The sequence below is a fragment of the Siphateles boraxobius genome, unplaced genomic scaffold, assembly GCF_051911475.1.
Source record: "Siphateles boraxobius isolate OS27281-9 unplaced genomic scaffold, OSU_SipBor_1 5, whole genome shotgun sequence".
In the NCBI taxonomy this organism is placed as follows: Eukaryota; Metazoa; Chordata; class Actinopteri; order Cypriniformes; family Leuciscidae; genus Siphateles; species Siphateles boraxobius.
Window position 1 is genome coordinate 16,910,721 of NW_027509141.1, and position 14,227 is coordinate 16,924,947.

The 14,227-nt window shown below is 37.8% G+C and overlaps 1 protein-coding gene across 3 annotated transcripts; it reads left to right on the forward strand.

Moving 5' to 3' along the window:
- The first annotated feature begins 1,238 nt into the window (after positions 1-1,238).
- Positions 1,239-13,455, forward strand: sp2 (sp2 transcription factor). 3 transcript variants are annotated; one of them, XM_077202952.1, is made up of 8 exons: positions 1,239-1,354; positions 2,622-2,698; positions 3,540-4,298; positions 5,203-5,412; positions 9,147-9,432; positions 9,575-9,761; positions 11,333-11,526; positions 11,616-13,455. In XM_077202952.1, exons 1-8 carry the CDS (start codon positions 1,348-1,350, stop codon positions 11,714-11,716), a joined length of 1,821 nt encoding a protein of 606 aa, XP_077059067.1. In that variant the 5' UTR covers positions 1,239-1,347; the 3' UTR covers positions 11,717-13,455. The 3 variants fall into 3 exon arrangements, with proteins under 3 accessions (XP_077059067.1, XP_077059068.1, XP_077059069.1); XM_077202953.1 differs by having other exon boundaries at positions 1,332-2,364; XM_077202954.1 differs by having other exon boundaries at positions 1,342-1,372.
- The last annotated feature ends 772 nt before the right edge of the window (positions 13,456-14,227 follow it).

Here is a 14,227-nt window from a genome sequence, read left to right on the forward strand (position 1 = left end):
TAAGGTGGTTGACTTTTCCACATTATTCATGATTAAGGATTATAATTGCTTGAATTTTAGTTGGTCTTTCCATTGGATGCATCTGTTTTTCCTTGCAGATCTCTGAGTTACCTTGTGGTTGTTTGTTTGTTTGATTTGGGCACATACTATCATGGTGATTTCAATTTTAATTAATTCAATGGTGAATTAGCATGGTGTTCTGTATTAATAGCATTGTATATGACTATGATAATCTTTCAGTACCATGGTATTACCAATTTGCTACCATCATTATATAATGGTAACACCACAGTTCTTTTTTTCTGAGGGATGCTATCCTAAACTTTTAGCTGGGGATATACACATTATACACATGTACTTTCATGTTTTATGAGGACTTTCCATAGACATAATGATGTTCATACTGTACAAACTGCATATTATTTCCCCACATTAACCCTACCCATCACAGAAAACAAAACGGATTTTGCCAACTTTGTGGGGACATTTTGTCCCCATAATGTAGGGTTTAGCAGCCCACACACACACATATCCTATGTTTTCTTAGCTATCTAAATGAGGACGTTGCATAGATTTCTATTGTTTTTATATGCAGCTGGTTATAAATACTATAACATACCGTTTTTATAAATGAGGACTTCCACCAAAATGAGCTTTGTCAGATTTAGCTAAATTTTGGGCACAAATTTGTCCCCAACAAATGTAAAAGGTACACACCCAAATATTTCCCATACTTCAGTTTTTATACTCAGCTAGGAATCCATGAAATAAAATACAAAAACTAATATTGGGGTAACAAAACAAATAGCTTTTACAAAAAGCAAACTGTCATGTTGGAGAATGAAAGCACTTTGTTGTCGACAAAGCAGCTGGTTGTTGCATTATTGAGATGCACCGTCCATCACCTGTAGGTTGCGTAACTCGTTTCAGAAGACAACAACCATATATTCTGATGGAGCACCCACAGTCCACGCAGGTTGATCGATCGAAATTGTCAATTACTTTTGATTGATCTGCTGTTTCCATTTCTAACTGGGCGAGCTAAACGTCAGTGAAATTCAACCCGGAGTATTATTGGTTCGGCTTATTATCTTGACGTCTTCACAACTCCCGCCTTTCTCCTGAAAACTCGACAACCTATTGGCCAGATACATATACTTCAACTGTCATAGAAATACTACCATATCCCATTGGCAGGAACAAACGTCAATCAGACAATTGCTGTACTCTGAGTGGTCAGAACCACTAGCTCTCGCTGATTGACAAGTAACCAGATTGGCCAGAGGGCGCTGGTGGGGCGGTATCTCGTGTGGGCTCTTCAAGGCTTCACGGAGAGTGAATGTCGTCATGAGCGGTGGGTAGGAATTATAACGTTGGTGTTTATATTACTATGTTACTTTCATAAACATTATTGAGCGAATGAACCGATATATATTTTATGTCGTAGCTTGCACACACGAGTTTTAAAAATCACACGTAGCACGGCGATTCTGCCAATTGCACACTTCCGGAAACACGGTTCTTTTCCGCAGCGAAGAGTTTATCTGGCTAGTTAGCAGATTAGCATGCTAAGCAAGCAGTTTCCTCCTCCATCAGCGCACTCTTGAGTCTGTCTGCCCGTGGACATAATAAATATTTCACAGCGCGCTGCATGGTCGTAGAAAAGACGTAAACGTGTGGACGGCTGATTAAAACATGATATAAATAAATACTTTAAAGCACTCAATCATAATAGCTCAAGCCCTTGCAGACATCAGGTATTTAGCCTCTTAGCGTTAGCCGCTGGCTTCAGCCTGAAGCTTTAATCAAATTGTATTTTGCATTTATATAGGCGTAAAAACTTAATTTTCTTACCTCCAACCACGAATTTTACTGTTAATACACTCGCTTTGGCTATCAGCGTGTGTGTCATGACTTTCAGCCTGATTAGCTTGTTGTGAGAGCAAGTTTTTCATGTAGTAAAGTTGCAAAACCGTTGAAATTGATGGCAGAAAGATCACTGTGGTGTAATTCCTTTCGACTTATTATGAAATGTAACGATTTCAAATAAAGTGTGTAACTAGTTCATTTTGCTTGCTCTGACAGCCAGTTAACGTTAGCAAGCATCATAACATCAAATGTTTATTTGGGTTGCGATCTGAGTTCTTTGTACATGCGTCAATGACGAGACAGTGCTGGTTGTTTACCAAAGATGTATATATAGCACAGAAGTGGATCTCAGTTCTGGTTCTGGAGGAGCCCAGCACTTCAGGACCAGGATTGAGAACATCATATGGTGTAAAGTGCCACTGAGTGCTATTAGTGGAGTTGGTTTTAAACCCTAACCCGCTGAATTGCTCCTCTCCAGGGTTTAGATTACAGCAGGTAACGCCCTCCTTTGGTACAATCATAATTCATACCTGAAAGTGCATGCAATTCATTTTTTGTTTATTTTGAACAATCCGTTTGTTGTGTGCTTGTGATGACCGGTGGTGCTTATAATAAGGACATGCAAAGTCTAAGCACAAAATTATATTAAATGAGTTCAAATAAGTGCTGCTACCTTATTTCATTCTCAAATGGAAGTCACTTTTAGAGAGTTGTTATTTTCCCTTTCATAAATAGTCACCTCCTTCTTTCAGATCAAAAGGACAGTATGGCCACCACTGTCGCAGTCAGCCCCAGTGAATATCTTCAGCCCTCCACCACCACTTCTCAAGTAAGGTCCCTTGAGGCGATATTTTTAACAATTTTTTTTTTTTTTAGAGATGCACTGATTTTAATTAATTTATTTTTTTAAACAGAGAAGACAATAATTATCTTCATGTTTTCAATGAAGTCTAAATCAGTCATTTAAAATGCTTAAATTAAATTACCAATACTGGTCATTCTCAGATTATATGTCATTTCACATTATGACATATTAAAATAAAATGTCTCATAAATATTGAGATTTTTTTTTCTGGCATCATATTGTTTTTTGCTGCAGTTAACGTTTAATTTGAAACCGTTCTATTTTTTAATGAATAAAAAGGGGGTAAATATAGCAATAACTTGGTAATAGTCAACACTTTCATCAAAACCTGCATATTGATTCACACTCCAAAAAACAAAATAATTAAAAAAAATATTGATCTCATGGGTAGACAAATGCTTCGGCTCTCAAGCCATCTTCAGTATGAAAGTCAAAACTTTTAAATGTTTGTGTATTCACTCATGAATAAGGTTATTCATTATATAAAAAGTTATGATTGTTTAATATTCTTGCTCTCCCTGGACCTAAGAAAGGTGCAAATGGTGTCTGCAATTTTTTAACTGCTTTAGGAAAGTTATAAGTGCTGCATTCCACAGTCAAGTTTTTTAGTATAATTACTGCTAAACTGTATTCATTTTGTATTTGTGTTAACAGCTGTCCAAAACAACAGTTTTCTTACATAGCTGTGCCAGTTTAATGTCTTTTTGTCTCTATCTCCACACACAATGAAATATTGTTTTTTTTTTCATGCTTGTATACTAATAATTTGCTTCTGGTAATTGTGTATTGACACGCTCACGTGTAGGATTCACAGCCTTCCCCACTGGCACTTCTGGCGGCTACCTGCAGTAAGATCGGGCCTCCTGCCGCCCAGGCCCCAGTCAGCACACCACAATCTCAGCCAACCACACGCCGTCTACACCCCATCAAGCCCGCCCCTATTGCTCCGGCTCCACCCAAAAACCTTGGCTTCCTCTCAGCGAAAGGGAATGTCATCCAACTGCCTGCGGGACTTGGTTCGTCAGGGGCCAGTCCCATTGTCTTCACTATTCAGAGCCCTTCACGTCCAGCAGGCACATCCAATGCCAACATCCAGTACCAAGTGATCCCTCAGTTCCAGGGGTCTCAGACCATTCAAATGATGCCTCAGGGAGGACAGATCCAGATCATCCCTGGAACCAACCAGGCCATTTTCACCTCACCTGTCACAGTTCAGGCTGCCACACAGGCGCCGCCTCTGGCCCCAGCATCGGTATCCCAGCATAAGACGGTGGCGATCAAGCCGTCCTCCCAAAAGCGGCGGCAGAATAATGCCAATGTAAATTCTAACGTTGTACGACTCCCTAGTGGACTTACGCTCCCTCTTAACGTCACTACTAGTGATGTGGGAGGAGCGCATATTGTAACAGAGACTGCCGCTGCTCCAGTCAAGGGTAAGAGGGGAAGGAAGAGACAGGTGGCTATAGCCCCGCCCCCCCCTGCCCCTCAACCGGCCTCACCTCCACCTGTAGCCGAGCAGGTTGAAGCGCTGCTAATAGAGACCACAGCCGACAACATTATACAAGTATGCGCGCTTCTATCATTCTGTTTTGGCTTTTTAAAATCCTTGAGTACTTTTAGCTTATAATTGTGTAATTTTGTGAATTGCTGGTTTCCTGAATGTCGTCTGACAGATTCATACGTTAACATGACCTTGTTTGTTTACGCTGTTCTCTGTTGGCATGTGTGTTAAGGGGAAATTATGAACTTATCTGTCCGTTTCGGTCATTTTTATCAAAAACCAGGTGTTTTGTTGTTGTTACACAATCTGTCCTATTCAACAATTAAAACCTATTGAGAAGTTATGCTAAAATTAATATGCTATTTTTAAGATTTTGACATTGTACTTGACTGTTAAGAAGGACCCATGTAATTATCTCTATCATAATGCAAAAAATTCATTCTCTACATTACAGTAAATGCAAAAGAGAATATTTGAAGTTATAAAGTATATTTACTCCATATTTGTTTTAATGTTTTATACTGAATTTAAATAAAATAGTTTGTATTAATCTCGAATAATTCTTAATCATTAATATGTAACAATAGTTAAATTTAAAAAGCTGATATTTTCAACTTAAAATTAAAAAGTGCTTCAACTTAAAAATTGTTTCAGGTATGTTGTTTCAACATTTCTCATTTTTACTTTACATTTTATTTTACTTTATTTCAGCTTTGTGAAAAATATTATTAATAGTTTAATAACCCTTATTACAATCATGAAAATGTAATGAGAATAATGGTATTAAAATGGTAATAAAAAAAGTCCAGAATTTGGCAGAAAATATTCGTCATTAATGTCACAATGCAAGATACGTTGAGTGAAATATGACCTGGACAAGTTTGTTAAAATTCTCCCTTAGGTAGGCAACTGTTTTTGTTGTCTGTTTTTGCATCTGTTTTTTTCTAATAATGTCTTCCTGTAACAGGCAGGAAATAATCTCCTGATCGTGCAGAGTCCAGGGGGGAGTCAGCCTGCCATGGTGCAGTTGGTTCAGCAGAAATCCGATCAGCAGGTCGTCCAGATCCCCCCGCAGGCTCTAAAAGTGGTACAGGCCGCCTCTGCCACACTTCCTCCTGTACCACAGAGACAGACTGTCACGCCCAGTGTGCAGGTGTCCCCCTCAGAATCCACACAGGTACGTCAAAACACCTTATTTTATTATCACTTTTAGAGGTCGACTGATAGCGGATTTTACAGATATCGATATCTAGGCAGGGCTTGACATTAACTTTTTGAGGCACTTGTCCTTCGGACAAGTATATTTATGTTTCACTTGTCCATGCACAAAAGTCACTTGTCCGGGTAAAGATTTATAATTTTATCTAGGGCTGCACGATTTGGGGAAAATGTCATATTCCTATTATTGAGATCAATATTGCGGTTGTGATATGCGATTGCGATATAATAAACAAATGGTTTCATGAGTCAACTTGTTTGGTTCTAAACCAAATGCACACACAGATTAGTGATAATTCTGAAATTAGCAATAACAACTAAATGATTGATAACACCTATAATGATCAATAAGCCATTGATGTTTGGATAAAAATGAACTGTCTAACAGGTAGGACATATACAGAAATTGAATAAAGTTATCAAACAGTCTGCGCAGCATAAATTATAAATTATATATAGACTACTCCTTATTAAAGCTACACAAGTTCTTTAGTCAAGAGCAGTGAGTAATTTTCTCTGTTCCCTTTGTTCTTTCATTAACTTTACTGACAGAACACTTTATTGGTAGCTGGCCCTTTAAGAGCAGCCGCTGTGGACAGAGACGCGGATCTCACACGCGCCTCATTCTCTCACGAGTCACAACTCTTTATGTCCATCATAAGACTGCTCTTGTGTTATGAAGATACTCGACAAATGACATTTTGGCTTAATTGTGTGTGTTGATGTTCGTTCAAGCGCGAAAGAGAACTGTATTCTGGCGCGCGGTCTGTGCATGCGCATCATACTGGTGCGCGTCTTTCTGCGAGTCACATTCAGGACATTCACAGGCCATTCACATTCAGGACATGTCTTCGTTTCAAATCTGTAAAATTAAATCTGTAAAATAGACGTAACGAGTGGCACATAACGTGAAGTAACATGGCATTTTATTTTGTTTGAAATTTAACTTGTCCGGTCGGACAACTAATTTTCTCTTCTACTTGTCCTACAAAAAATCCACTTGTCCCGGACAAGCGGACAAGCCTTAATGTCGAGCCCTGATCTAGGTGTGCTCACGCTGGCCGATAACCGATTGATCAACTGATTGTTTTTTAATTGGATACTGATTGAAAACAAACATAACACAAAATAGTGCTGAACCTTATTACAAACATTTCAAAACCGTACCGAACCATAAAAATGTACTGTACTTTTTAAATATAAATAATGTTTGAGTCAGTAAAACATTGTAAATGTTTTAGTAATGTGGAAATTAACAATGAACAATACTTTTACTAACCTTAGTTAAAGCAGCACTATGTCGTTTTTGCGGTTTTTGCTCTCGGGGTCCCCCTACAGTTGGGAAACAATATTGTCTTCTACTACTGTCGTAAAATCTGTCATGGTTACACCAGGGGATACAAGTGCATTTGTTGACAAGCAGATACCGTCTTTAGTTCTCACGTCTTGGACAGACTGCCAGCGTTGCCTGTGAAATGTCTTCATCCCAGGTACATTGGCATATATTTCAGCATGTCATATGAATATAATTTCATGGGTTTTATTTTTTTTCAAACTTAAAAAGATTGCGTAGCTCACGTTTACAAGACAGCGTCATTATAGTAGCCTATTGTCTACTGTTTTACATAACGGATATGCTAATTCAATTCAATGTTTGTGTGGTAGGTAATAGCCATATATCATCTAATATTGTAATATCAAGCTACCATAGATGAATCTGCAAATTTGAAAATCGATTTGTATTATAGCCTGAGGCAAGACTCTATCACCAGAAAAATAAATAAACAAACATGACTATCAGCCTGCAGACATTAGGATAGTTATCCTGATGGATTATTTATTATAACCATCGTAAACTAGCATGTTAGTGTAGCTACCAGATTGATAATTCGCTACTCTACTAGCATTACTTGATTCATGAAGATAAATGGAGGACCAGATTCCGTAACATGGCCAGGCCATGTTATTCAGCCTTTTACATTCCGCGTGGTTGTCAGCTCCCTGACTCCCTGATTTATTTATAAATGTATAAACACTTTATAGATGACTGACTGCTGTGCTTGTGACAGGGTACATGTTACTGAAAGAACGAGCATAGAGAGAGAGAGCCGGTCTCACCGTCTTCAAACTGTCTTGCTCTCCCTCCAATATTGATCCTCGTCCGGCCTTTTAATTTGTCACTCTCCCTTTTTCTTTTTTTAGTCTCCTCTGACAAAACCTTTGCCTTCTTCCTTTTAGTTGTTGCTTTGGTCATGACAACAACATATAGAGGGGTATCAAACGCTAGTTGGGCTCTCACGTCAGAATTTGAGGAAGTTGGGGTGATGGGGGAAGTGACGTATGCCGTAAAGCAGTCGAATTTTGTAGTTTTTTTTTTGCTCGGGTTCCTACCCGAAACCCGAAGTTACATAGTGCCAGTAAAAGCGATACAGACACTGTCAGGCTATGGCAGACGTGTCATTCAACCTATTGTAAGTCGATGTACTATCTCAAGGGTCTTGGAAATATATTATGAAGGTTGCAAAACTACATAGTGCTGCTTTAATGTTACAAATGGACTCTTATTGTAAAGTTTTAACATTTTATATAAATCCAAGCAGTCATGCTTAAAGATGGCCATCTTTATCTACACAAACACCATAGCATTGAAATTAGACAAATATATTTACTCGCACACTTTAGGGGCTTTCGCACCAGATAGTTATAGGAACTAGCCACCAGAGTGGTTCCCCGAGAACTAATGGTTCCCCTAACGTTTTCCTGTTGCTTTCGCACCGCCAGTAGGAACTCTGAAGTGACGTAAGCTGCGCTCATTGTTGTGACTTTTATTTTGACGGAGCTGTGGACCTTTATTTTGTCCTTTAGTTTGCCTGAGCAAACAAACAGTGCTCACATTCTCTGTGTTCATTAGTTTACGATCTGTCTAACAGTCCTGTCTAAAACTTTATTAGATAGAACTGTTATACATAGAAAGTAGACAGTATATGAAAAGTTATAAGCGTAATTTTGTTTATATGTTTGTGTCGGCTGCATGAACATACATTTTGCTTTTTCTTGACACTAGCTTAAAATATGCAACTTCGCTGCACAACGAAGGCATAAATGCAACCAGCTGAATATAAACTAATGCAAATAGATGGTAACAATCATGACTTTGAACATTTTGGTCAGGCTTGTGTGTTTGTTTGTTTTTTTGCGTTGTTTTAACTGCTTTAGGTACTAGTAATGTTGGGGTCCTCTCAGCCTCGACATACTGCTGTTCTCCACTGATGCAGCATCTAGTCAACAAATGAATTACTTTATAATGATATGAAAACATGTAGTGTACTTTATACATACGGGATTATTGTCCTTTTTTTAATCTGCATCTGAAGTGTACCGCTCATTGCAGCGCTTCTCTAGAGGGCGCTCTCGTACTGTTTAATGAAAACGCATCCTTCTCCGCCGCTTCAGTAATGGACGCAACCCGGAAAATCTATTTGTAGCATATATTCCAATAACCGATTGTTCCATCAATCGGTTATCGGTGTCGATTAATCGGCAAAACCGATCAATCGGTCGACCTCAAATCTCTTTAGAGTTAATAATCAAATTGAAACAAGGGCAGTGAATCTAATATGTTCATTACATGTCCATTTGCAAAAAATCTAAATAAATAATTAATGATCTAATGCATGTGCTCTGCTGTGCCAGGTGCTGATTAAAACAGCCTCAGGTGAATGGCAGGCTGTACAGCTACAGGAGACCACTGTTTCCACGCCAACAACACCCACCAGCACCCTCACATCTGCGATGGTCACTAAAAAGGCTCAAACAGGGACAAGGAAAGAAAGGACTCTGCCTAAAATTGCCCCGGCTGGAGGGGGTCTGATAACCCTGAATGCAGCCCAGTTAGCTTCTGCTGCTCAGGCTGTTCAGACCATCAATATTAATGGTGTCCAGGTGCAGGGTGTTCCTGTAACGATCACCAACGCTGGGGGTGAGTGAGTGCTGCGTTTTGACAAACGGATGCAAAAGCCTGTGTTTAATTATTATTGATTTGTGTTACTTAACTCTCGCAAAGACATTGTGAATGATGTTAATATGAGCTGCATTTTGATTGATGCGTTTTTGTCTCTCAGGCCAGCAGCATCTCACAGTGCAGACGGTTCCAGGCGCAGGTCTGCAGTTGGGCAGTGTGCAGACACAAACACAGACCATGCAGATTGAGCAGACGCAGACACTCGCACTGGAACTGCAGAGTCAGCCTGGAGAGAAAAAACGGCGTATGGCCTGCACCTGTCCAAACTGCAAAGACGCAGAAAAGAGGTAGCAAAACTTTTATTTAGTAAGGCATTTAAAAATCTGTGTGAAATTCAATCAATCGCAATGAGCTTTGTTACTTTTGATTTGAAACAAAGTCTCGGATTTCAAATTCTGTCCATTTTATTACAAATTCAAATAATAAATACAAATTTTGGCGCTCTAGACAGATTGCTGTTGCCGCCTCAGAACAAGCATCATGCACGCAAACGAATCATCCACTTCCACTTTACTACTAGTTACAGCACAAAATAAACATGAATGAACATTGGAAGGAATGCTAAAAGATTCATTACAACTTATTAAAACCCATATCACGCCTCATGTAATCTCTCAATCAGTGTTTGAACCACGGAAAGACGTCAATAAAACAGCTTGAGAACAATATGTCATGTAACGTTACATTTACCTCAGAAAAGCCATTCAGTGACCATGAACTCAAAATTAACTTTTCTTTTGCTAAATATATGCACTATATTACATATTCATTATTTAATTTTTTTCGTTGAATAAATTCAAGTTTTTATGACAGCCACCATTTAAATCTTTATAATTCAAGAACGAATTGGAGTGGAAACATATTTATGTAATTATTATACCTCTATTATTATAAAAACTTCTTTGTGTGTATACGAATTGTTTGTATACAAATCAATATTATAGTAATGTAGTACCAACTGACTCCTGTATAGTTTACAGCATGAGTTTTTAGAATTTCTTTCCATAAGAAAATTTGCCATGTACTGCACCTGATATTTATCCAAAATGAATCGATATCAAATTGAATCTTGTTAATCAAAATCGATTGGTGAAATTTGTATCAATATCCAGCCCTAGTAAACATAACTTAATAAACTCCACAGAGTTCCTTCCTTTTAATTTATTTGAAATCATTTTTTTTTTCTAAATTCTGTTGTTTTCTGTTTTGTTTTCTGTATTCATTATTTTTATGACTTTAATATTTATCATCAAACATGGAATGAATTCATAATCTATCTTAAAATGTAATCAAATCGAAATATAACAATTAATTTACAACCATTTTTTGTCAAATAACGCACTACACAACAGAACTCTTGCTTAAAATAGTAAAAAATAATTATAGTTGTGTAAGTGTTTGTATTAGACAGAACTGTGCCATTCATTCACACAAAGACAAGCAGAATATTCAGGCTTGCATGCAGACTTTATAGGGACGCACACCTGATAATCTAGATGTAAGCTAAATATCGAATATTAATGTTTATTATTGGATTTATTGGATTTATTTTTTGAGATAAATATCCATATTGATTTATCGCCCAAACCTAGGTTGCTTTCCTAATGAAATCTGAACCCAGATAGTAAATCTGCTTAAATTCATACAATGAAGCTGGTTCAGCTGGAAACTGTTTTTTTGGTTCTGTTCCATGTAGATTTATTACCCTTTGGATATAACTGTGATGCAGATTTCAGATCAGATTTTACAGTGATCGAATTTCTCAATGGCACACTTCTGATTACCATTTTATAATGAATGGCTTTTATGAAAGGAAATACTCTTTGTGGCAGCTTATATTTGGTTTTATTTGCAACAGGCCAGGAGAGGTGGGGAAAAGAAAACACATCTGCCACATAGCAGGCTGTGAAAAGACCTTTCGAAAGACGTCCCTGCTGCGGGCGCATGTCCGACTGCACACGGGAGAGAGACCCTTTGTGTGCAGCTGGGTCTTCTGTGGAAAACGATTCACACGCAGTGACGAGCTTCAGCGACACGCCAGGACACACACGGGTATGCAACCTCCAAATATACACATGCACAAAATACAAATGTTTCGTTGTGCAAATTCTCTTTATTGTTATTTTTTGGTCTGTTTTCAGGAGATAAACGTTTTGAGTGCAATAAGTGTCAGAAACGTTTCATGCGGAGCGACCACCTCACAAAGCATTACAAAACACACATCAACACAAAGAGCCTGTGAACATCACCTTTCACAGGGTTTCAGGAACTTTGGGGGGGGTAAATAAGAAAAACGCTCTTCCCGGGGCTTGAAGGATTGGAGGAAACAGAGAGGTCAATCCCCCTTCACGTGTACGACATGACCCTGGAAAGTTACCTGTGTATACCAGCTGTTTCAGGGTAGACTACACTCCCGCTGTCCACCTTTTTACTCGCTCTTATTGTCAGAGGAAGCCTGGCAGGCCGTAAAGTGCGGCCCTCACCTGAGATTCGCGAAGAACAATTGGGTGCCAATTTTGTCTTGGTGTGGAAAGGACGCCTGTCTCCACACCAACAGACACTCCACCAAAGAAAAGAAGAAAATAAGTTACTTTAATTCCCCCCCCCCCCCTTGCCAATTTACAATTTTTCACATGTATGTTTTGGTTGTTTTAGCTATATCAAGCCCCTTACAATGAAGTGTAGCAGCTAATGGACAGTGTTTTCTGGCTTTTATTGTGTAAATGTTTGTTTTCATACATACAAACATACATTTGTACATACTATGGCAAATTTGAATACAAAAGCGGTTTGGACAAACTCTTTGACCCAGTTAAATTATTTTCAGTTATTAAATGTTTTACTTTTAATGTCTGCTTTAGAATTTTAAATGGAAGCTTGAAACTTTGTGTAACTTCAGTTGATTGGTTTTTAACATCAGTGAAGGTTTGGGAAAAAAATATTTTGGATTTTACATACTTGTCCAATGTTAGACAATCATGTCATGTATAAAGGAGATACATAGGAAAGTAAATTTCTTGGGATTTGCTACACGTTTAAAGGTTGATCATCATATGAAATAAGGAATAATTTATTTAAAAGAAAACGTAAATGGAATTGAATGTATGCAGATTGTGTCTGTTAAAAGATTGCTTATGTGTCCATTCAAAAAAATGTAGATAAGAAGTCATGTTTATGTTCTGTTGTAAAGCAAGAAGAAATTTCTCACAAATGTGATGAAAATGTGATTGTGGTTATACCAATTTAAATGTTTTTATTTCATTCAAGGTACGAGTAAAGCGGCTACTGGATTTAATGGTTCGTTAAATTCAGTCATTCTATTTAAGTTAATCTAAGTTTTTGTCCAAGCTCTCTAAAGGAGGCCTTAAGAGGGGAAACAAAATCTGTGCTCATGTATGTTTGTATAGTGTCTGAGTTCATACTGCTCTATTTGGGTGTAAAATGTAGGATAATTGTTACATAAATGTGTCTTGGCTGTTGTTGCCAAACATGAAACATGTGGACTGTGTACAGTGTAAATGAGAAGGAAAAAAACAACATTGTATAGTTTCATTCCTATAATATGTAAGACTAATAGATTTCCCTTTTTATTGACTAAAAGTTGCCTTAGTCTGCAGCACCCCATATTTAAAGAGATTTGTCTTTTTCCAGGGAACTGCATTTGTAGACCTGCTTTATTTTTTTTGTCTAACTTATGAATTGTTACGAAATGCCAATTTATGTGCACTGACCAAATTCAGGGTTTTCACTGAGAGGATAATTTAATTATTTGGTTTATGTACCTATGTTTGATTTGAAAGAATAAAAAGTTCTTTATCTATCCTTGATAAACCCCACATTTAAGAGCCCTGGCTTTGAATATCGGTAGGTTAACTTGTGTTTGTATAACTTGTATTGAGGAGCTTAGACCAGAGAACTTGCTATCTTTTTCTACAGTCAGACAACCTCTCCCACTCACCTAATAAAGCATAACACAAAACATCCAGTGTTTCTCTGTTTTTGAATGCAATAGTTCAGCCAAAAATAACATTCTTCTTCATCGACATCATTCTTATGTATAACCCACATAGGCCTTTTTGTCATGACTGTGCAAACATCAGGGGCAAAGCTTGTGGTACATTTTAGACTTGAGAAATAAATGTGACCTGATCAAGTTACCCCAACTATGGGTGTAGCATGTTTTAAACCCAGTTAAATATGTCAACAAATGGCTGGTACATTATATAAGTGCAAAATAACTCTTTAATTCATATAATGGGTCTCTAATTAGTCACCATTTTGAACAACACAAGTACAAAATGTTTTGTTTTTTGCTGCTGTTGCAATAACCTATTGGGAGTAAACAAAAGAAAGCATGGAATGTACTGATTTCATTCACTAGAGGGCTTTGAGCCATGTGTACAAACAAAATTGATAAATAGGGAATATTAAAATATTTATAAGGAAAAAATCATCTAATGTTATGGGCTTGTATATAAATGCCTCTTCATGATTGAGCGCCGCAGGCTGAATAGGTTGGTACACAAACCGATCAGACAATACCTCAGGTTGGGAAGCTGGATTTGGCCAAAGTATAACCTGATTATTCTGAGGTCCCCTGGGACATTGTGGGCTCACGAGAGGACATATAGCTCCGCTAACCTTTTGGTTGATGTTATAGCTAATAGAAAAGCAGTCCTCATACAAAGACTTTTAATATCCACTTGTTCAAGTTGCTTATAAGGTGCTGAGAGTAGACCATTAAGCACCACCT